At 32.2% G+C, this 24,419-nt stretch overlaps 2 protein-coding genes across 4 annotated transcripts; both read right to left on the minus strand.

Moving 5' to 3' along the window:
• Positions 5,725-12,045, minus strand: LOC109329482 (serine/threonine-protein kinase ATG1a). The gene is made up of 13 exons (XM_019563162.1): positions 11,563-12,045; positions 10,671-10,788; positions 10,145-10,203; positions 9,564-9,628; positions 9,051-9,144; positions 8,873-8,953; positions 8,650-8,761; positions 8,434-8,488; positions 8,150-8,343; positions 7,702-8,066; positions 7,167-7,470; positions 6,750-6,814; positions 5,725-6,112 (listed from the first exon to the last, which is right to left on the minus strand). Exons 1-13 carry the CDS (start codon positions 11,800-11,802, stop codon positions 5,888-5,890), a joined length of 1,977 nt encoding a protein of 658 aa, XP_019418707.1. The 5' UTR covers positions 11,803-12,045; the 3' UTR covers positions 5,725-5,887.
• Positions 14,190-20,885, minus strand: LOC109329830 (protein LHY-like). Of its 3 annotated transcripts, XM_019563689.1 has the most exons (9): positions 20,797-20,882; positions 19,864-19,889; positions 19,493-19,681; positions 18,964-19,075; positions 18,713-18,774; positions 16,737-16,949; positions 15,224-16,642; positions 14,723-15,125; positions 14,190-14,447 (listed from the first exon to the last, which is right to left on the minus strand). In XM_019563689.1, exons 3-8 carry the CDS (start codon positions 19,529-19,531, stop codon positions 14,730-14,732), a joined length of 2,241 nt encoding a protein of 746 aa, XP_019419234.1. In that variant the 5' UTR covers positions 19,532-19,681; positions 19,864-19,889; positions 20,797-20,882; the 3' UTR covers positions 14,190-14,447; positions 14,723-14,729. The 3 variants fall into 3 exon arrangements, with proteins under 3 accessions (XP_019419234.1, XP_019419235.1, XP_019419233.1); XM_019563690.1 differs by having other exon boundaries at positions 15,224-16,639; positions 19,493-19,889; positions 20,797-20,885; XM_019563688.1 differs by having other exon boundaries at positions 14,246-14,443; positions 14,711-15,125; positions 19,493-19,889; positions 20,797-20,885.

Consider the following 24,419-nt stretch of genomic DNA (forward strand, 5'->3'; position numbering starts at 1 on the left):
GAAGGGTAGATGAAGTGACAAATAAATGAAAAGTATAGAATCGTGATTTATTATAAAATTATTATAGTGTAACTTAATCTTTATGATATAATAAAGGGTATCCTCTCAACCTATGGATAAGAACTAATCTATTTTAAGATTCGCAGTTACCTTTCTCAACAAGTACTGTTCTAAAAAATCGATTGATAAATACACTAACACCATATTATTACTATTGCAATATATACCACCTAGGGATAAGGAGAAGGCCACATAAAATGATGGGTGGGACCATATGTAAAGGAATGGGGACACAAAAAATGAACCAAATTTCTAGAAAAGGAACTTTATTGAGTAGTGGCGAGTTTACCCAAATAATTCCATTTGAGATGTATATATAACTCTATATATATGAAGCACATTATGATGGGTAAGTATAAGTACAACACTTCTATATATTTGCAATAGTTTTATATATATATATATAGCTAGGTAGCTGTAGAAGCATATGCAATAATAGTTAATATTTTTATTCAACCTTGAGATTTTAATCCTTATACAAAAATGTGAAAACTAACTAACCCCACACTAGGACTCTAGTCTCTTATTACATGCCCTCACTATGACACTACCCTATGAGAAAACCGTTGGGTTTTTGTTGATGTAGGGTCACTTTCCAAACTTCAATTGATATAGAGTCTAGTAAGTTTAGGGCACTAGATCCTACAATAATCACCCCATACCTTCCCCACAATACTATCCCTTATCTTTCATTTATTCATGTATTGCTGTAGCATATGTTACTTTTGTTTCTCCCTTTTGTTGCTTTTCACTGCAAAATTATGAGTATAATTATGGTGGATGCATGACTCATATATCTTTGCCAACTTGTACTATTGTGTTGCCAGTGGTGCATGCAGTATATTTCATATTATATATATATATATATATATATTCTAAAATTCCACATTTCTTAGTTGTTCTGCATCAAAAGCCAATATCAAAAGCATGTGCGATGCGTGAAACATCTTTTAGTCTTGGAGTATAACCAACCCCACTTTCCTTTAACTTTCTGTAATGTGTTTTTTTAATGCCAAGAGGTGACTAATACCTAACAAAGATTTGCATCATGCATCTACAGGTACAATTATATTTCATACATTTAATGTCTACTCCTCTGTCATCATGTTTATGTCTACATGTATTTGTTTACTCATTTATTTATTATAGCTTAGGTATAAATATAGAAAAATAATTGTCCATCATCAAATATCAAGTGTTATATATATATATATATATATATATATATGTGTGTGTTTGTTTGATTTATTTCTTACCACAACTTTGATTTCGTTTTTCTCTATTAAAAAATATATTATTATTATTATACCGGGAAGTATTGATGAAAATTTCAGATGCACAATACATTATGGACCTAACTAATTAAAATAAAAAATACTCATAGTTTCTGTAAAGGATGACCAAAAGGTTAAGAGTTTGATTCCTGAAAGCGATACTTGTTGGAATAATTATGATCCCTAAAAGAGATTAGTTCTTTATCTTAAATGATGAGAAGATACCCTTAGTAGTACCAAAAAAATGAAAGAAGAGATATGTGAGAATGAATGATGTGAATATTTTACGTGTCTTTAACAATCAAATTTTACAAAATAATATATAAAATAATAATTTCTGTTTTTTTATTTTTTTTTATAAATTGAATGTGATTTTCTAATTGGCTTGGAGTTCTAGGAGTGTAAGTGGTTCCAGTTTAAACCGTGAAACCGATGAACCGAACTGAACCGAACCAAACCGCAAAATATTATTCGGTTCGGTTTCGCGATTCGGTTCGGTTTCGCGGTTCAGTTTGGTTATTTTTCAGGAACCATTTATGTTCGGTTCAGTTTATGGTTTTAGAAATTTAGAAACTGTTTGAACCGAACTGAACCGCATATTAAAGAAATAGATATTATAGAATGATGTTTTATTATTGTTTAAATTCTTCAACAATTTTGTGACTCAAATTATTAATTTGGTATGAATTATTGTGTTATCAATGTTAGTAAATTGTTATAATGTTAGTATTATATATGTTATTACTTACTAAATTGTTACTAATATATATATATATATATATATATATTACTAATTGTGAATTGTATTACTATATATGTGATAATTCGTTTTTTCTATGAATTATATAATTGCTATATATGTTTACTAACAAACAATTATGAGTTTCAATTTTTTTACTCGTCTATATATGATTCATAATTTTTTATACTAATAGTAGTAGTGTTTTTCTTTTTATGGACAAACAATATCTCTTGTAATGTATTTTGAACTTTCAATTTATGCAAAAAATAATAGGAAAAACCGTTGAACCGAACCGAACCATTCAAGAGCGGTTCAGTTCGGTTTCAATAGTTAAATTAGCAGTTAATTGAGCAGAACCGAACCATATGTTTATGTTCGGTTCGGTCACTGAAATGCACCAAAAACTGAACTGGACCGAACTTTTACACCCCTAGCTTAGACATAAATGTAGACATGTGATCCTCATCCTTTACGTTGTCCCATTTGTTTGCTTTTGGCATGTGGATGTTATTGAAACATAGAAGAGATGTAAAGTAGGTGATCAAAGTGAGATCCTCAAATGTCAAGTGTGAGGTGCACATTAGAAATGGAGTCATATGATTAGCATAGTTGATGATCCGCTAAAAAATCGGGTCACGACAGTTGGTGTCCAATCTTCGCCAATCATCGGCTACATGGCTATATGCATACCATTTTATATAGTTTGTATAAGTGTATTTAATTAATTTTTCAGTTGCCACATTTTTACATTTACATTATATTAGACGGATTTATATACCTCTCATGTTAACGTGCACTAATTCAAACTTTTGAAGAAGTAACTACCAACCTCAAAGAAATTAATTTATATTATTACAATAATATCGTACATGGATTCAAAAGTGAATGATTAAGATTCTAATAACTCTATAATTTATTATACATGCATATTAATATGTATCTCCCATCATCATCTCAATTACTATCCTCTAAAACTAACTCCTAAACTTTAGAAAAAGTTGAATATGTTTATTTTATTTATAAGAAAAATTAACAACATTCTTAAAAGCCCAATAAATATTAAATCTGATGTCAATATTCCACATGTATGAATATCCAAACAAATATATATATGGGCTAACAATATATGAATTTTAAAAAATATAATATAACTGAATAATAGACTATATATAAATTTTAATATTGACAATACATAAATATTACATTTATATCCTAATTACTTACAAAATAACATTTTTTTCATATGTAACCACCTGATATATATAATCGAATCTGACTTATAACTATATGAAATCTTGAATGCGTGTGATTCATATGCACTCTCATTAATATTATGACAACATTTTCAGCCCTATAAATATATATGACTTGTTTTTTTGTTATATATAATATTTTTGTCATGTTTTAACATCTGCATGTGAATTCATTCATGTTCACATTGCAACCCATATAGTATTGGATTTTTCCTTAATTGATTATCTCATATAAGTTAATTAATAAATATATAATGTAAAACAAGAAACAGCTGGATTCTTTGGCACAATATGTACAGTGAAATGGATCTTACACAGTTCATTATCTTTTTGGGAACTTCTAACAAAGATTCACAATTTCAGATAATATATATGAGAATAAAGTATTTACCGGTATAAGAAGATAAATTATTTTCTACAGCCACAAAAGTTATGGTACATGTCAGATTTAATCATTTTCTATAAAAATACTTTTAAAATAAAATAAAATAATATATATGTCATATTTTTACTGGCGGGAGGAAATAAATTATTTTCTGGTCTGAGGAAATATATTACTGTGAAATGTATATTGGTACCACTTTATCCTATGATGTTGTATTGAGCTAGTGACAACTTTAAAAATGCATGCAAAAGTAGCATAATATAAAGGTTTATATGTTCATAATTTATGACTGAAGAAATGTTTTTGGGTCTAGTTATGGATGTATAACAAAAATAATACTTATAAGATTACTATATCATATCCAACAAATTTGTGAGAAAATTCACAATTAAATGGAGTTATGTGTGCCTGATTATGCATAATTATGATTCATGACTTTAATATAATCTAAGTAGCCAAATTTTAAACATATTGCTTGTGTTGTAGGTTATTAGCATTCATATAGCACAATTAATATGTAATTATCATTCCTGATAACAACACTTGTTGAGAGGAACAATCACACACTTCAAAATTGATTAATTTCTTACATAAAAGGTGAGAGAATATTTTTAGTAGTACAAAAAAAAGATAAGTTTTATTCAAACGACAATAAGAAATTTGCACGAGAAAAAAAAATGATTTTAGAGCTACTATATGGGCTCGTTTTAAAGCCACTATGGGTGCGTTTCGGGCCCAAATGAGTCTTATTTTTTCATACAGAAAACCCAATTGGGAGTTTAGATAGAAAATCCATTATTGCATGTTTTAAGCCCCATAATATATGTAAATATATGTGTATGACATTGCCTATGTACGTGGACAAAATTATGTATTTTTTTTGGGAAAATAACACAAATAATCTTGCTTACATGAATGTAAGTAAGGTTTTAAATTTGTTGAAAAATTGTAGATAATATTATGAATAGAAACTAAGGTTCAAAACTACTATTTGAAGTTTAAATCTAAAATCTAAACAAAATTAGTGATTTTTACCATTTTTTTTAGCATATTGATAGATTTTTGGTGGTTTTGACTTGGTTGGTTGAGTCCTAACTGAGTTGGATATGACCTAGCCTGATTAAGGATGAGCATAAGTTGGGTAAGACTTATCTCTTACTCGGCTATAAATTACATGTTAACTTTTCACTCCACTTGTTTTGTGCAACTTTCTATGTTTATATTTGTCTATATATTGGTATTAACTATCAACCCCTCCATCCCAAAACTTAATACATTTTCCTTTAGCTTATATGGACTTTTTTCTTGGTATATTCTTTTTCTGAATTTGGACCATATTTGTGTTGTTATGGTATAATGATTGTATATAAAACTTTACACTGACGATGTATAGATATTATACACTTAAATTATTAGGTAAGAATTGGTTATCTAAAATTATCGTGTTGAATCTTAAAGGATCTACTTCCTAGATAGATACCTTTGGCAACCAATCCTCTAGTAAAGTAGTGGCATCTAGATGTGCAAATGTCGTAACAAAAGCAAGATCGGTCAAATCATCTGCATGTACATAAACTACTTGAATAGAAATTATGGACCCTTTTTTGGTAGAAGTAATTCTTTCCTGTAAAGAATTCATTTTGGTATTTAACTGTTAAATATATATTTTTTTAATAATTGGATGGAGATTTTTCACTTTCCATGGATCAAATGTGTATGCATATGTTTTTTTATAACCAAATTGGATTTCTTTCATTAGAAGAAGGTCAATCAGGTATAATGTTAAAATTGTTGTTTAATAATCATGAGATTACAGATTCAAATCGTGAAAACAGACTCCATTAAGTACGTTGTGCATTGAGCCATAAATATGTATACTTTCTCATGTGCAACTTCAATACAATGACCATGCAGTGGATTCAGAAATGTACAAAGATAAAAGTTAAATATATATATATATATATATACACTATTTCCAAATCCCACATTATACACATAAAATCATGTAATGTCAAAAGTCCCTATACAAAGCATGGTAGGTCATATATTTCTCTATGGTTATATGTCAAAATGTTATTCCCTATAAGCCACAATAATTAGAATCAAATCTTCACTTTATCCCAAAAGTGATTATGCAAAGACAACTATAAACAAAAGTGATTATTTACTTTGTTCAAAGATTTTTTGTTGCAGCCTTAGAAGAAGACCCTGATAAAGATTTTTGATGAGATTGAAGGTTGAGAATATATTGTAAGATTCTCTTCTTAGTATCAGCATTGAGTGAAAATGATGGGTTAAGTGAAAGGTTCTCTGCTTCTTCAACAATGAATGAAAATAGAAGCATTGCTTTTGTGTAAGATGCTGTTGCTTTATCTTTGTTCTCCATATATTCCTCTACCTACAAAAATGGCAAAGACTTATGACTAGTAATGACTAATATCGATGCAATATCGGTGTAAAGATTTATGCCGAGTCAGTACATCATCCACCATTCATTTGTATTACTTTATTGAAAAGTTAATGACGATAAAAGATGAACGGTGGATGATGGACTAACAGTGTATAAAACTTTTACACTGTCAATATATTTTTTTTTTTCCTAACCTCCAATTTAGTCCTTTGAGAAATAAAAAATTAATTTGGTCTCTGAAAACCTGAAATGGTTTATAAAGTAAATCATGATATGGACTATTTTGTCCCAATAATCTATCATGAAAAGGATTAATTTGACCAACATTTTAGATTCCTAAGAACCAAAACGGGATTTTTATGATATTCTATTTTTTTAGAGACTAAATTGAGGGGTGCATTTTGAAATGTTTTTTTCTTGGTCCTTGAGGAAGGTTAGACGGTTTGAGAGATCTGTTTGCGAGTTGAATTTTGGATGGAAATGGAAAGCTCAGAGCTATACCTCACAAGTGTACTTCGTGGCCCTGAAGCCTTCTCTATCCTTTCTTTCCCCTCCAAAACTTAACTCGCAAACAGACCATTACCGAAAAAAATTCACAAGTCAGCGATAAAAGAGATTTACTTACAGCACCATTTTTTCCAACTAAAAGTGCTTTTTGGAATATAATCTCCATTGCATCTGGCATCTTGGCTGCACTTGCAATATATATATTTTCAGGTACTTTTGAGAACATGGTCAATATAACTTTTTAGATAATATTAAGAGTAAATATTCATTTTAGTCCCTCATATTTTTCGACGTTACCAGTTTAGTCCTTTAAAAAAAAAAATGCCTAAAATGGTCCCCAAATATGGTCAAATTAGTCCTTTTTAGCAAGTTTTACAACACTTCGTAGAGACTGATTTGACCCCAAAAAGGACTAATTTGACCCACATTTGAAATTTTTGGGATCATTTTAGGTCTTTTTTTTTAAGGACTAAACTGGTAACGTCGAAAAATAGGAGGGACAAAATAAATTCAGAAACAAAAAAAGTAGTCTTACCATCCATATTTTGAATATGACATGATAATCTCTCAGCACAATCAATTGCAACAATGAACTCTTGTTTGATCCATAAGGAAACAGATGAAGGATCACTAAAATTTATTTTCTGTTCAGTGTTTTGTGATGTACACACATTTCCACTTTCATAGGGAATTTTGGATTCATTGGCTGAAGTTTTTCCATGCAACAAACCCTTGTTATTAGAGGCCAACCAAGAGTTACATATTTCTAGAGCTTTCTTCCATATGGCCAAAACTACCAACTTAATTGCGAACGATTCTAGATACACTCCAGCGCTATACTGCAAGAAATAGCAACCGGAGTTTAAGGATGAAGGATGCATCTAATATATGCCACATTTTGTAACAGGGAACTGTGTTTTCGATTTCGGAATCAATGTTACACGAACCAATGTTATCAGGCGAACATAAAAGGCTATACTTAAATGGGAACAATTCCGGGGACAAGTTTTTCAGAGTCGTTCGACAAAAATTCACGTGAGCATATGATATGATATGATGAAAAGACTTACCTTTTCGTGTGAAAGCTCTGCAAGGATCTGCACATACAGATGCAACAACTTAATCCGGTTTGAAGGGCACGGTGAGGAAATCTGGTGGACTTTACTTAATGCAACAAATGCAGAGGATGATGCTAATTCAGCAGCCTCGTTGCGTTTTGAATTTTCTAATCCATCGGCATAGCAAGAAGATGGATCGTTTATTTGCTTTGCAAATCCAATTTCCACATTAGTCCTCTTTGAAGAGTAGATAGAAACCCTGCTAGTGGAATTATCTTGCATAGATGCTTCAGAAAAAACAGAGAAAGCTTCCGATGATTCGGATTGAGAATCGACTAGGACATAACTTCTCTCAATGGACTCCATTAAATCAGAAACTGGACAGAAATGTGTGGATTAAGAATTGACATGAAAAATCGTAAGTTGGAAATACAAACACGATATTCAGAATGTAGTAGACCTTCACGTTGTTTCGAAAAATGAACACTGTCATTGCTTCTTTGCAACAGCACGGTCTCATCGGGAGGTGAAATTACTACTTTTGAATCGTCTACAAATGACTTTAAACGATGCCCATAATGCGATTGAGATACTTCGTTAGAAGCAGAGATTACGGATGGATGCAATGAAGGCTGCTCAACATGCATGATTGACCTATAAGTTATGAATTATAAGCTTTTAATAAATTACTAAAAGTAACTAGAAGTGATTTTTTTTCTTCAAAACTTCGAAGCAAATTATGACCTGGGTTCCTTCAGGAAATTGTGATCGAAGAACTCCTTGAATGTTAATCGCTCAACTGCACATTAAAATCCAACTTTACAGAAGTTCCGTACATGGGATCGTAAATGTATAATTATATAAAACTTCAGACTCGGCACCATCACACATTCACAAAGTTATGAAGCGGATTAGACATGCAAAGATGTATGTGCCGTGCCATACAGTTGCCATCAATACCTGGTTTTTGTTGTAAAAGTCTTCTGCAAAGATCCAAGCAATCAGAATGTAGCTCTCTTAAAGCCGATGGAGGAAACCGAAGTTTGGTGGATTTCAAAATGTTTTGAAAAAGCTACAACACAAAAATGATATCAATAGGGACAAAAGGATATTTATAATAACAAATACAAATAATAATCATCTTTTAAAAATGGATAGAAGAAAAAGAGAGCATTTTCAAAACCTGATATTGGCTATTTCCTTCAAATGGTGGCCTTCCGGTCACTAGTTGGAACAATATTGCCCCGACGCTCCATAAATCAGCCTGCAACCAGAATGCCGGTTTAAATATCTAACAAGAGAAAAATCAAATACCAAGTATTTCGTAAAAACGATCCAATCTTAGTTATAACTTTCAGTACCTTGGCATCATACTTATGGTTTTGAATTATCTCTGGAGCCATGTACAACGGTGAACCGCATAGTGTATCGGCCAACCCTTGGGGTGTGAGAGACCTAGTACAATAGTACACCAGAAATATTTAAATGGTAAACTAATTTTACGGCACAAAGCTTTGCAATCAGGTGACTTCGCATAAGCAATAGTAAAATGGAGTATATAAAATGAAAGTTCAGTATGACACGAATTATCACTAATTTAGATGTCAAAATTGGATATCTGTGATCGAATATCAAAAGGCGCATATTAAGTTGAAATGGAGGAATGCTTTAGAAGTTATTTGTGATGCTTTAAAGTATCGAATGTTGCATGCCAACAAAGGCACATAAGATAAGTGTGGCAGATATGAGAATGTTGCATTGGATGAGTGAACATATAAGAAAAGATAAGATCAGAAAGGATAGTAGAATCATTAATAAGAAGGTTTGGACATGTGAGAAGACCAATAGAAGCCGTAATTAGGATAGAATCATACCTCGCAAAACCGAAATCCCCTATTTTCAAGAATGGTGTAGCTGAAGTACTTGTCAATAGTAAGTTCTGCAAGTTAGGAGAAATGAAGATTAAATCGAAATATCAAATCAAATCAAGACATGAACCAATAAAAATATGTGCATTGTGCAACATTGTCTCACGATTATACAGAATCATAACGGAGGAGATCATATCTGCACTCTATTTATTCTTTACTTTTTGTCATGTCTCGGAACTAATTCATTCAACCAGTAATGCCAGTAACCAAACAATTTATCGGCTATCCTTTTTTGAATGTGTTGAAGTTTACTAATCCTTCTTCATGTGTTTATCTTTTATAGTAGCCCTGTTTCTCATTTCAGGACATTTAGCTCAAGGTATTTTGTCCATTACTCCAGCTAGATTTTCTCTCATTGAGCTATGAATTTATGATATTCAGTTAAAATAAGATAATATTTCGAAGTAGCACATTTTCTGTCCTTGTCAAAAGCAGAAGTTTGCAGTTTGAAACAAGCTAATGCAGTCATTGAGATACGCCGAGTCGGCAGCAATAATTGAATGCAAGTAGATACACTCATATACCTGTGGTTTTAAATCTCTGTGAATAAGGTGCTTTTCCTGAAGCACCTGCAACCCTGCAGCTATAAGAAGAAGAAAAACAAGGATTGATAAAAAGATAGAAAAACGGAAGGAAATTGAAAACATAGTTTCCGATTTGCATGCACAATACAAATACAAAGGCAGTAAATAACGAAAAGTATCAATCTTTAAGGGAAAATTACATCGACCTCCTTTGAGTTTTGACTTAATTATACTCGAACTTATTCATTCAAAAGCTACACTCACCCAACCCCTCAGAGGAGTTACACTAACCACCTAGTGGAATCTCATCGAAGGTGAATGTGACACCCTCCTTGCTTCGAAAACTACATTCACTTCCTCACTTCGAGATAAGTGATGATAACTAAATCTCCGACTGAAGTGAGTGTAGCTTTTGAAACAAGAAACATGCTGAGAGTAATTAAGTCAAATTGAGGTTAGTATAATTGTCCGTCTTATTCTAAAATGAGAAACCAAAATATAGTGAAAAGTTGCGTCGATTAGTCACCCAATTGCCTCATGAAATGCCTCGCAGTGGCCTCCGAGACTTTGCCACGGCGACGAATGTAAGCAGCAAGATCACCACCACCACAATACTCCAAAACAAGGTAAATCCTGTCATTGGTCTTTCATAAAACAAAAGTAACTAACTATAAGTAAATAAGTATGAACAATAATACAACAAAAATCAACAATGATCAAAGTTTTTTTCCTACTAATAGCTGTTCATAGTTTGAACCTTTTTTGAAATCACTCACAATTTCTCATTTCACTTCATAAAACTAAAAACTAACTACCAAACAAACAATGCTTATATTAAAAAATTATACCCTTTCTTTGTAATTCACTACATTAAGGTGAGTGATTTCTTTACACATCTAAACAAAATAAATTATCTTTGAATTTGGCTTTTATGAAAACACATCCAAAAATAGAAAATGAGATTAATACTGGTATACTACCATTGAAATAATTTACCTTTCACCTCTCATCCAAACACACTATTTAACCGAAACACATTTTCAGTCCCACAAATTGCGTCACTCCATGTGCCACTTGTTATGATCCGTCAGAAAAACACTTAATTATTAAACTTTTAACTTTAACATATTTTTTTTTTCCGACTAATCACAAAAAGTAACATATGCTGACGAAATTTTTTGGGACATAAGATCAGGTAGTCTCTTTTAAGTAGGGTCAGGTACAATCTAAAGGAAACAGCTTTTAAGCACTGACATAAAAACATTAAACAGAAATAATCTACTACTTTTTACAGATAATCCAAACAAATTCTAAGTGGGTCATTTACATATATAGAAACATACCCATATTAAATTATTCACATTCCATATGAAAAAAACAAGTATTGCTGAAATTAAAACAAAAAAAAAGTTACAAACTTGGATTGTTTGGAAGAGACGAATGATGTTGGGATGATTGATAGTACTAAGAATAGAAATTTCTTTGAAAAGACATTCTTTGACTTTTGGACTAAGATTTTTGTTATGAATCTCCTTAATTGCATACTCCAAACCAGTGTGTCTATGTGTTGAACGATACACAATTGCGAATGAACCTGACCCAATTTTGGGTCCCACTATGTAATCTCCGATCAATCTTGTGGGACCCATAAACTCCATAATCAATGATCAAAAATAAAAATTGAAACTTTGAAGAAAACTATGAAGAAGAAGAAGAAGACATGGTTGATTATGATGAAGGATTGAGAATTGAGATAGAAGGGGTGAATAGAATGGTTGAAAAGTGAGTAACTTTGATGAAACGACGTCGAATTGATGAAGATTTGATGAATTGGAATTTGAAGTTTGAGAATGGTAAGTGAAGGAAGAACTAACTTTATCTAATCATCACTCTCTCTATCACTTTTCGAGGAAACTAAATTAACTTATTTAATCATTTTATATAGATATATTATCATCAATATTTTACAATATCAATGTTTTTAACAACAACTACGGTGGTCTAGTCGTGTAAGGCCCACTGAATCTATCCCAAAATTGAGAAATTCGATTTTTGGAAGTCATACTTATTGGGATGAACAATCACAAATTCTAAAAGATATTAGTTCTTTTTACTAAAAAATGTGAGGACTCGCTAGATTTCATATAGATTAAAAAAATCAAAGATTCGATATGGAATTATATTTTTGAAAGCAACATACACGAATCTCGAAATATATTAATTTTTTACTTATATGAGGAGAGATATCTTTTATTATATAAAAAATTAATTTTATAACTAGATTTTATATATATTAAAATAAAATATATATAATTTATTTTGAGAGATATGATGAATTTATAAATAATGATATATAAATAAATATTACAAATATAATATAGATATATAAAATTATATATTTATAATTAAATAATGCATGGCTCAGGGTGAAAACTAGTAGAATGTTAATCATAAAATAGATTAAACATTTAATTTTAAAAAATGATACAAATACTAGGGGATTTACTTTATGATAAAATTGAAGATATCATAAAAATACTAAGGCAGAAATATATCATTTGAGAAATGATTGAATAACTCTCCACTAAAAAATGTTTTCTTTTTGCTAATATTTATTAAAATATGATCATTGTCTTATGTTTAAAATAATAGTGTGAATCTTGATGTTTAATTATACCATATAAAATATTACACTATTCACTTTTGTATCTTTTTGATTGATTTCATTGAATTATTTTACAATAAACATTATTTTTTTTTGTTCACATTCAACTTTTATAATAATAAATTACATGAGAGAATCCAATGCTTCTATTTTAATTATCGATTTATTTCAAAGATTTTTTAATAACTTTAATTTATATTTCAAGATATCTAACACTCCTACAATAATAATAATAATAATAATAATAATAATAATAATAATAATAATAATAATAATAATAATAATAATAATAATAATAATAATAATAATAATAATAATAATAATAATAATAATAATAATAATAATAATAATAATAATAATAATAATAATAATAATAATAATAATAATAATAATAATAATAATAATAATAATAATAATAATAATAATAATAATAATAATAATGATGATGATGATGATCCTAATTCTGTAAGATTTCATTTCTCTAATGATAATATCTTAATGTTATGATAGTAGAGAACTTAGGCTAATTGATCTAAGTATGCTAATTTTGATACATATTTATCTAAATAGGCCTATTTTTTGAAACTATGTACCACCTTTAGATTGTCTCAAAAACTATTTACCAAACTATATGTATTTTTGTTGGGTGGAAAACACTTTATTTTTTACTATTATTTGTTGATCTTTTTTTATTATTTTCTAAGAATTTTTCGTGTTGTGTCATGCTTATTGTTCACAACCAATAAAGCGCTGATTTAGTGATGTAAGGCCCATTAGATCCTTAGGATAACCAAAAGTTCAAACGTTTGATTCCTAATAAGGCAGTCACAAACCCCGAAAAGGATTAGTTCATTAGCCACAAGGTAAAGGATATCCTTGGTAGTACCCACAAAAATGCTCATTGCCGCAAAGAGTTTATATAGTATTGTATAGCCTACTAAATTCTCAAGATGACCAAAAGATTAAGGGTTCGATTCTTGTAAACAGTACTTATGCACATAAGGGGAACACTTGTTAGTAAGAGGAAAATATTCCACAACCTGCCAAATTGCACTATTGTTATACTAGATGGAAATTTAAGAAGTCTAAAAAAGAATAAGTTCAACCACTACTAAATCACTAGTTAGATATAATTTTCATATGTAGTATGTATCAGATATAAGAGAAAAAATGTATCAACGATAATGTATAAGTTTTACACAGCATCACTATAACATCTACCATTTATATTTATTCATCACCGATTCTTCAAAAAATAATAGAAATGAATAATATACTGAATATCTATAAATCTTTATACTCACATTTCATAAATATTAAACTCTATATAAAATTTGTTGTGTATGAGGATCATACATTAGTAAGTAAAAACAAGGGAAATGAGTGACTGAAAAGGATCATAAATTACTTGAATGTTCAATGTTCAAACAGCACAAAATGTTTCTTATCCAAAGTCTTCTATTTAGTTGGATTTACATAAGTGCAAGAAAGTAATAGCACTTTAATATGGTAAACACATATACAAAGCAAGTTTTGTGAGTTGCAGAATTAGAAATTAAGCAATACAGAAAACTAAGAAATAATATATATGCAGAACTAGAAGTGTTTCCTTCCTGTGATTGCATATATTTATATTTAGAGTAAATATTCATTTTAATCTCTCATATTTTTCGACCTTACCAGTTTAGTCTTTCAAAAAAAGAAAAGACCTAAAATAGTCCCAAAAATTTCAAATGTGAGTCAAATTAGTCCTTTTTGAGATCAAATCTACCAAATGTTTTATAAAAGGACTAACATGCTAAAAAGGACTAATTTGACCCACATTTGAAATTTTTTAGGACCATTTTAGGTCTTTTCTTTTTTGAAGGACTAATCTGGTAAGGTCGAAAAATATGAGGGACTAAGATAGGTATTTAAGCTTCAAATTAAACTCTCCCCTTCCAAGCGTATTCTCTTATGACCTTTCTCTTCACCTTGGTTGCAGGACTTTCCTACATTATTTTCATTGGCCTCTACCGAACATCTTTTGTAAGGTTTAAACCCGGTTCGACGAGTCTTGAGCCTTCCATGTCCGAGACCTATGGTTAGCAGTCCCTCCTCATCGTTGTTATCGTTATTGTTATTTTCTACAAATGGCTGGGTTTTCTGCACCGGTTCGCAATTTGGACTGCATTTCTTGCTCTCGAGGGGTTCACAATTAGAACTGCATTTCTTGCTCTCGAGGTCAGCTTTATCTTTGTAGTTTGTGTTTTTCGGAGGTGAAAAGCTTTGGGGCAACACTTGTCTTGAGAATAGAGCCTGAAAGGCTAGTCTCCCCTGATAATAATAACATTAACATGATGAGGATGGAAACAATACATGGATGCATACACTACAGTAAAACTTTTCATTATAAGATATATATACTATTGTACCTCATCAGAGACATCCTTCCAATAATCAGTATGGTAGCCGATGCTTCTACTACTACAACTAAGCCGATTGCTAGTCTCGGGATCTAAATGGTTCACATTATGTGTTTCGGGTCCAGGTTCTTCCTTTTCTTTCTCATCCTTCTCTAGTGCATCAGCTTCTTCACTGCTAGAGGTTGTGTTAGAACCACATGAGGAACGGTCAACCGGTTTATTCCCATTCGTCTTGTTTGTATCAAGGTGCTCAGAAATTGCATGGTTCATCTCATTGTTTATAGCCTTTGAAGAAGTATTTAACTTGGCATCTCCACTCTCCTCAGTTTCAAATGGTGAGCTAGAAAGTGAATGTTGTTGAGCTTGCTGAGTTTCCGAGTATTCTGGATTGAACATCTTATCTTCCAGGGGAGGGTTTTGTAGATTAATCTCTCCTTGTTCTGTTACCGATGGTGCTTCACCAGCATTCATTGAGGGAATTGCAGTTCTTGATGAAGGAGGACACGGGAAAGTAGTATGGAGTGGAGCACACAAAGGAAGCATTCCATGCGCTGCCCACCATGCAGTTGCGGCACCAACAGTAGCAGCTGCAATAGCAGCAATGCTTGGAGGAGAGCCAACTTGTCTAGACGGAATACCTCCTTGGGAACACATGGGAGAATCCACAGAAGTTTCGGAATTAGCATAGGGCCAAAATGTAGCGGCAAAACTAGCTGCAGCATGGGCTGCAGGGTTTTGTAGCAAGGTAGAGACAATAACACTTGAAAATGTGGAGGACATCTGAAGAATTGTCTGGTAATCATCATGATTATGTTGCGCGGAGGGAGGACAAGGAGGAAACGGTTGATGAATGGAGGATTCTCCTGTGTTACTTTGATTTTCACTTATGTTTGATGGAGCTGAATTGGTAAAAAGTTTAGGTTGCCCATTAACCCCTCCTATCATTGGCTGAAACATTGAGTCTCGAAACAACTTATCTTGGGATGGATTTTGAGTACTACTTTCATGGTTTCCTTCGACAACTTGCACGGTGATATGTCGTGGGTAGTTCTGATTGCCTTGCATTCCATTACTTGTTAATGCACAATTAAGACCATCTGTTGTATCAGTTTGAACCGACTTTGCTTGTGTAGCATCAGAACTCTCAAATTTAGAGGCTTGTTGTGTGTGTTTTCCACCATTTATCTCCAACTTCCGCTTTCCAAGCTCAACTGTGACTAAAGATTCTTCTGTTTCATCTCGAGTTACTACCTCTTTCACTGACGGTATAAACTCCCTTAAGGCACATGAATTTCTCAGCAGCACTGACGCTGATATTGCTGAAGATACAGATGAACAGGGTGCCTGCTGGATAACAGCAAAAACTTTCGAGCAGTTGTCATCCTTATTTTCTTTTACAGTTGTTGGTCTTTCATCTTCATCATTCTTCTAATAAAATAAGAAAGAAACATAATAATTTTACTAAAAGTGAGAACATGGAAAATTTGAATGACAAGTGAAACATAAAAAAACAAATATTAACCTCTGGAAGTGGTTCTTTCTCCAAGTCCAGTGCTTCTTTACTATGCGAAGATGCAACTGTGCCTTGATCTGATCGACTATTTATTGTTGGGGAACCAACATTGGTCTTACGGGGATAAGGATTGCTTGGTTTTCTTTTAGGCCGTGGAGGGGGAATTTCGATGTCAAGAGCATGTCCGATTGAAATACCCTTTAAGAGAGCCTCTTTCTCCAACTGAAAGTAAAAAGTGTAACAGTATTCTCAGTACAAAGCCGATTGGGCATTTCAGTGATGCATATTGTCAGTGAAAACGTTTCCTACAATCAATTCATGAAAGTTTATCATTTCCCCTTCCATTTTCTCCTTATAATTAACCCAAGCAACCTTTTTCTATACAAATAAAATTTCGATTTTAAAATGATCAAAGAGCCTTAATGCGACTAAAGAGAGTCAGCAAACAAAGAGAATGGCTCCTCAAATTGCTGCAACTTCATTACTCCCCATATGACACATAAAAGCTGTGGTATTGGGTTGTGGTTTAGGGGTTAAAGAATAAGAGTGAAGTCAGGATTCTTGTGATGGTTTCAGATGGTGTCTGGGAGAAAAGGATATCATCACATGCTTGGAGCATGATTGTGTAAAAGTAAATTTTGTACAAACATGCCTGCATGATTTCAAATGCCACTTTCCGCTAATGATTGAATGAAAAATCACATGAAAGGATTAAATCAAAGACTATAGAAAGTTGGGAATTTTTTTCATGTTTTGGGACCTAAGTGCACACGAGCCTAAGTTGGAGCAGGTAAATTGGACTTTTTCCCTACGAAAAATTAGTGGTCTTATCTTGAAGAAGCCAGAAACTGGAGACTCTTCTCTTAAACTTTTCCCTTAGAAAGATCAGTAGCCTTATATTCGATAGCTTCTCTCTTTTTTCTGGTTCGAGTTCATCTGTGAAAATTTCTATTAGGCTGGTTGCATATTAACTTATGCTTGAATTGCTCTGAATAGTTGAATTTATAGTTGCAATTGTACTTCATAATTATTCACACGAGCCAATACAACCAACAGCATATATTTTCGGTTGGATGACAATAAAAATTTTCCTACTTATCATTGCTATGTCATGTAACTCTATTCTATAAAATATGACAAATGCCACAAATGCTATTACAAAAAAGGGCAGCCTAGTGTACGAGGTGGATGCAGCCATATCACATAAGCAGAGAGGTTGTTTTCAAGATTTGAACCTACAACCTCCAAGTCACAAAGCAGCAACTTACGTCGCGTTGAGGCTTGACCTCCAAATAACAAATGCTAATACAAAAAATGGCGGCCCAGTGCACGAAACTCCCACCTAGAGTGGCCCAGTCAGAAATGCTAATACAATTGAACAAAAAACGGGGGCTGGCTTAACCAAGCAACCCAATTGATTACTTGACCAAACCAGCCCCTTGTCTTATACAATTTTTCTCTTCTTTAAAATCAAATTTTATTTCTGCATGTTCTCATTTGCACTTGTGGTCTCAATTAAAGCATTGAACCCCCTTCTCTTTTCAAAATAGATATCAATAAAGGGGTTAAGCATCACAATTCAATTCCAAACAGAACCTAATACAGAAACCATAGGTGATACAGAAAATGTGAAGCATTTGAATATTTAAGAGTACAGTCACCTAAACTAACAAGTTCAGGCACATTTTAGCATTATCAGTAGTTGGCATTTGTAAGAATGTTAGTAAAAGTCATTGTCATACAAGTTAATAAGGTCATACAGATGAAGATTGTCTTACCAGTTACCACTACCTAAAAGCTTTTGTTTGTTTATCATTTTACTTATTATAAATCCAATACATATGTTATATGTAAATAAACATTTACATATCACATATGTGTGCTTGTGTGTATCGTACCTCAATATATCCTATGAAGAATAAAAATGGAACTAATGATAATTAGCTTTTAATATATAATCAAAGGTGAGAAGGTACTCAATTGACCTTTGAAAAGAATTTCTGTGCATGGCTCCTGATTTGCACAGCAGTCTTTGTTCCTATATGCTCTGCACAATAGAAGTAAAACACCGAAAAGGGGCCGGAAGGTGCCAGCCAAGGTGCACAGAAGATAGTTCTAATTAAGATTTAACCAAATAAAGAAAACGGTTTATTTCATTTTCTAATAGAGTATGTATGCATCTGAAGAAATGAACAGAATAAAATATTTCAAGTATCAATGATGAACAAAATATTACCTTCAATGCGCTGCCATGCTCGCCCATATAGCTTCAAGGCTTCCAAAAACCTATTATGCTCCTCATCTGTCCATCGTTCCCTTTGCTTTGTGATTGTATATGGTTTTCTTGTCTGCAATTATAAGTTATATACTTAGTGTCTGCAATTATAAGTTATCTATTTACATAACAACAACAACTAAGCCTTTTTCCCGACAAAGTGGAGGCAGCTACATGAATCAAATGAGACCATCATGTTTTGTTGTAAATCATGTCTACAAGCAACCACTGATCTAAGGGGGCGTTTGGAACAACTTATGAAGAACTTATGTGGACTTATCATATAAGCACTCAACGAAGTGTTTGGAAATCTTATCATATAAGCACTCATAATAGTTTTGCCTATAAGTTTTCTTGGTCTTCATTTGTCTCTAACTATTGAGTTACCTTCCATTTGATCTACTTTGATAATAATAGTATTATTAAACTTTATTAATTCCCTTGTAAGAAATCAAAATTTGTCATTTCCACCACATAATAATAACCTGACCTTAACAACCACTTCTTCTCCCGAGGAGTACGCATCCATTAGAGGACGATGTGTGCAGCTAGCGCTGCTTCAGATCTTCCCGGGTTAAAAGCGGATAAAAGGAATAATACTTCCTTTCATTTTTTAGAAACAGACCACAGCAAATAGTAATAAAGCCGTTGCGATGAGAGTAAACAGAAGCTGATGCTACTGCAAAACAAACAAAGCGAGAACAATTGGTAGAGATCCGTCTCTGTAAATAGATATCAACAGTTCCAGTTATACATAGCCATAAGCATTCATTCTCAGTTCACACAAACAAAAATAGATTTAATAATAATCTATATAAGAATCTGCCGTAAAACAGAGAGACGCTTAATCAGAATCCTCACCAAAACGAAGTCCACTGCTCCAAAACCTGTTTAAACACGAAAAAGCACTATAATTAGTATATCATATCATTATCACAATCACAATCACTTCTAACATCACTCACTATAAGTACTTAACTGTCACTGCAATTTCAACTATGACTAAAATCTCTAGATTTAATAACACTACTAGGACTAAAATCACAAACATAGCTTACATCAATCAATAAAATTGTAAGCATCAATCATATTAGTCTCTTAAATTTCAATCTCTTAGTCAAATAGGTCCATGTATTATATCATATATAAATCATGGAATAATATAACTAATGCTTATAATTGATGTTTATGAATTTAAGGACTAATGTAATAAATGCTTTTGAGAGACTAAAATGAATCACCAATCAGCAACTCAAATAAGAAAAGTACCGAACATATTTACATGGTTCACTCATTTACTTATGGCCGACCAAATTCAGCGAATCCGAAATGAATACTAACGAAAATGTGACACGACAAATGGAAATGACTAATATGAGTTCCGAATTTTCTACATCTCAGCATTGGAATAGTGACCAAATAGGTTACGAGGATGAAACCACTCTGATACATTGCAGAACTCAAAAAAACGAGTTAGTCCAACTGTTACAAACGATAAGATAATAAGGATCCAAATAATAATTATAACATGAAAATAAACAAACAAAGCTTATTAAATTCTACATAAGATAATGTTATACCAATCTAAATATAATTAACACCATATAACAAAAGTTCAATCACCTTCATCGATTCAAATCCGAAAACTACATATATATATATATATAATTAAAAGGATATTTGATTTATGGATAATTAAAATATATCGGGAACCAAAACAGGAAGAAAAAAAGATGAGAAAAATAATAAATTATAAATAAAAAAAGAAGAACAAAAAACGGAAACTCAAATAACCTTGAAATGAAAGCATAGCGAAGAAGAAGGTTGGAAGAGTGATAATGAAATCACCGAACGTTGATTAGAGAAGAAAGGGAAAATGAAAATGAAATGAAAATGAAAATGAAGAGAAGAAGAAGAAGAAAGTGAAGTATTATTATAATAAGAAGAAGAAGACTATAGTAACCACAAGCATCTACTCATAACTCTTCTTATATTCACAACCAATCTCAGCCACTACTATTTCTTCACCATTTCTACTTTTTTTTAATTTCTATCCAAATCTGTCATGAAGATTTTATATTCTTCATATATCATGTCCGAGCCAAAAAAATTCACAGGTATCTGAGACTAATTTTTTAAAAGATATTTTTTCCATATACAAGACTCAAAACCGAGACATTATTTAAGCAAAATTAAACATGTATCACTTGAACAACAACTGTTGATATATCATTATTTTTAAGTAAACCTTGATTAATATATAAAAAACTCTTACACTATTATATAAATGTTAAATTCATAAAAATATGTTCGACATCCTATTATTATTTTTTGGTTACTATCAAATCAACTTTTATCTATTATCGATGAAACTCTAACTTTTTTTCTTAAGGAACTAATCTCATTCAGGGTTTGTGTATGGTTGCACATTTCAATAAATATTGTTTATAGAAATCAAATTTTCGACTTTGATAATTCAGTGAAGCTTTACACTACTAGACTGCGAACGAGTTGTTCCTTACTTTTTTTTATTTAGAAATCAATAAAGAATAATTAATGCATCAATGTAAAAATAGAACAAAATGAGTTATAGTGAATAAAAATATAAAGAAAATATAATTTTTATATGAGGCTGTAAAGAAGTGAAGGGTGAAAGTGTGTGAGATTGTGACAAGTGTTAAGATTTTAGTGGGTGATAGTGTAGACACCACTTGCACTTTTTCTAAATTTTATTGCTTTATTTTCCCAATTTAATATTTATATTTATATTCTTTTTTTGGGTCCTTTTCTCTCATCATGTGAAACCTCATCCACAAACTCAATGTCTCGATTTTTGAGTCCGTAAAAGCGATGCCAGCTGTCATGTGTGGGACCCATGTGAGTACGTGGAAACTGTGACCGGTGTTATCCGGTTACGAATAGATGAAGGGTGTGAGCTTGTGGTTTCAATTACATGCTAACGTGGCATCTTCTTTTCAGAAACCGGTACGTGTCTTTATCTTCATGATTTGGTGCTGGACCGTTGGATTTTGGATAGGGTCATGGGCAAGTGTTGTTAATATTGTACCGGTCATCAGACCGGTTAGGGTACTAGTATAGTGGTTCAATCAGTGGTTCACTAATTATACCGCATACCACCAAATTAGATATAAAAATATAATATATTATTATTAATGTTGAAAAATCAATATTTTTTCAATTTCATTAAAAAAATAAATTTTAATAAAAACTAGTCATGACCGGTATGGTTCAATTGAAATCCAGCCGGTATGACCGGCTTTGGCCAGTTTTAACCGGTATAATTAATGTACCGTACTGATATTGAGACCGGTTGCACCGGCCGGCACGAACCGGTTTTTATAACACTGGTCATGGGACATGTGAGCGTTCTTGGTGAGAAGGGATTCGTTTACGCCAAAAGAGTATGTTTTTTAAATTTACTTCCAATCATAATCATAAATTTTAGGAAAATTCAATGATTTAAATTAGTGAATAAATCTAAACTATTATATATTCATAGAATTGATAATTTGGATAAGGTTTAAGTTTTTAAATTTACCATTGAAGTAAGTGAATTATCACTCTTCTTTATTTCCTAATTATAGTTTTTCAAGAGTGTTAAAGATAAAAAAATACCTTTTAGTTTTTTTTCACTCATAAATAAGGAACCAATTCCTTTGTGTCTTTTGAGATATTCAACCTTAGCTATTAGTGCATGAATTGAAATGGATCATGTCTTTATATAGGATTTCTTACTTGGGAGTGTTTTATAGGGTTAGGGTTTAAAATGGCAAAATTATAGATTTCTTAATCATTCTCATTATTTTTTAATATGAATTATTGAGATTTGATGTATGATTTATATATATATATATGAAGACACTATTGTGAAAAATGAGAACAATTAATATGGATTGTTGCATTTTATCTAAATGGTCAAAATTAAAAAATACATATATATGACTATTGTTAAATGTATTTTAGTTATTAGTAAATGGTAGTCTTGTCTTTTTGTATTTACTTAACTTCCTATATGTATTGGCCCTTTGGCCTTATCTCCATAATTAATTCCATTTTGCATTTCTCCTCTCCCTTCTCTCTTCTTCTTCTCCTCTCCCTTCTCTCTTCCTTCCTATGCAGCTGATCTAGCATGCTTCTGGGTTCCATCATCTTTTCTTCTTCTTTGTAGTGGTAGATCAGCCTCCGCATTTCGCAGATCGAAGATCTCAGTTTCAGATTCGCAGTTTTCGTTGAGCGAATTTTTCAGGTTTTCTGTTTCTCTTTCCCTTTGCATTTCGATTTCCCTACTGTTGTGCTTGTTAGTTATGGCAACTGAAAGAGATGATTCTTTGCAATCCATTAGTGTGCAACTAAATGGATCTTCCAACTATGCATATTGGAGTTATGTGATGAGAAATTTTCTGATTGGTAAACGAATGTGGGGATATGTTTCTGGAACTTTTGTTAAACCTACAAATAGTGCTACTGAAAATTATGCAAAGGAGTTAGAAACTTGGGAAGTGAACAACTCGAAAATTATTACTTGGATTAATAATTCTGTTTCGCAATCTATTGGTGTTCAACTTGCAAAATATGATTCAGCATCTCAGGTTTGGGAGCACCTTAAACGATTGTATGTGCAGTCCAATTTTGCAAGACAATATCAGTTAGAGATTGATATTCGAGCTCTCCAACAACATAGCATGAGCATCCAAGAGTTTTATTCTGCTATGACTAATCTTTGGGACCAATTGGCACTCACTGAATCTGCAGAATTGCAAGCATTCACACCGTACACTGATCGCTGGGAACAACAGCGTTTAGTACATTTTTTGATGGCTCTTCGGAATGATTTTGAAGGCCTACGTGGTTCCATTTTGCATCGCACTCCTCTGCCATCTGTTGACTCTGTTGTTAATGAACTTTTAGCTGAAGAAGTTCGTTTGAAGTCCCACTCTGAAAAGGGAATTGTTGACAAAGGGATTCTGCCAAGCCCCTCTGTGTTTGCTGCTCCTGTTGTGAAAGGAAAATCTCAAGGCAGAGTCAATTATGATGAATGTAGCTTCTGTAAGGAAAAGGGCCATTGGAAGGCTCAATGTCCAAAATTATTGAAGAAGGAGCAACCTTATCAACCACCTCAGTGGCGTCCGCCTCAGTCGAAATACAGGAACTTTCAGCACACATCTCAATCTTCCAATGTTGCTGCTGCTACTGCTGTTTCTCCATCTGCCACCCCTGGGATGGTTCACTCTGGGTCTAACATGTCTGACCTGGTAGAACAATTTCAGAAGTTTCTTGCATCTCAGCCTAAATGCTATGTCAGTCTCTCCTAATGTAGGTCTGTCTTCTGCTGCCTCATCAGGTATATCATCCTCCATATGGATCCTTGACTCTGGAGCGTCCCATCATATGTCATC

The sequence above is a fragment of the Lupinus angustifolius genome, chromosome LG16, assembly GCF_001865875.1.
Source record: "Lupinus angustifolius cultivar Tanjil chromosome LG16, LupAngTanjil_v1.0, whole genome shotgun sequence".
NCBI classification, from domain to species: domain Eukaryota; kingdom Viridiplantae; phylum Streptophyta; class Magnoliopsida; order Fabales; family Fabaceae; genus Lupinus; species Lupinus angustifolius.

Excerpts from the sequence above, each read along its gene's own strand:
- LOC109329482 (XM_019563162.1), bottom strand. The coding sequence starts at position 11,802 with ATGGAGTTTATGGGTCCCACAAGATTGATCGGAGATTACATAGTGGGA. Across the intron at positions 9,629-10,144 it reads ACAGAGATTTAAAACCACAG|AACTTACTATTGACAAGTAC; the intron begins GTATATGAGTGT and ends CCTAACTTGCAG. Across the intron at positions 8,762-8,872 it reads AAGGAAATAGCCAATATCAG|CTTTTTCAAAACATTTTGAA; the intron begins GTTTTGAAAATG and ends TTTGTGTTGTAG.
- LOC109329830 (XM_019563689.1), bottom strand. The coding sequence starts at position 19,531 with ATGGATGCGTACTCCTCGGGAGAAGAAGTGGTTGTTAAG. Across the intron at positions 16,950-18,712 it reads CACAGAAATTCTTTTCAAAG|TTGGAGAAAGAGGCTCTCTT; the intron begins GTCAATTGAGTA and ends TTTTACTTTCAG. Across the intron at positions 15,126-15,223 it reads GGAAGGATGTCTCTGATGAG|GGGAGACTAGCCTTTCAGGC; the intron begins GTACAATAGTAT and ends TATTATTATCAG.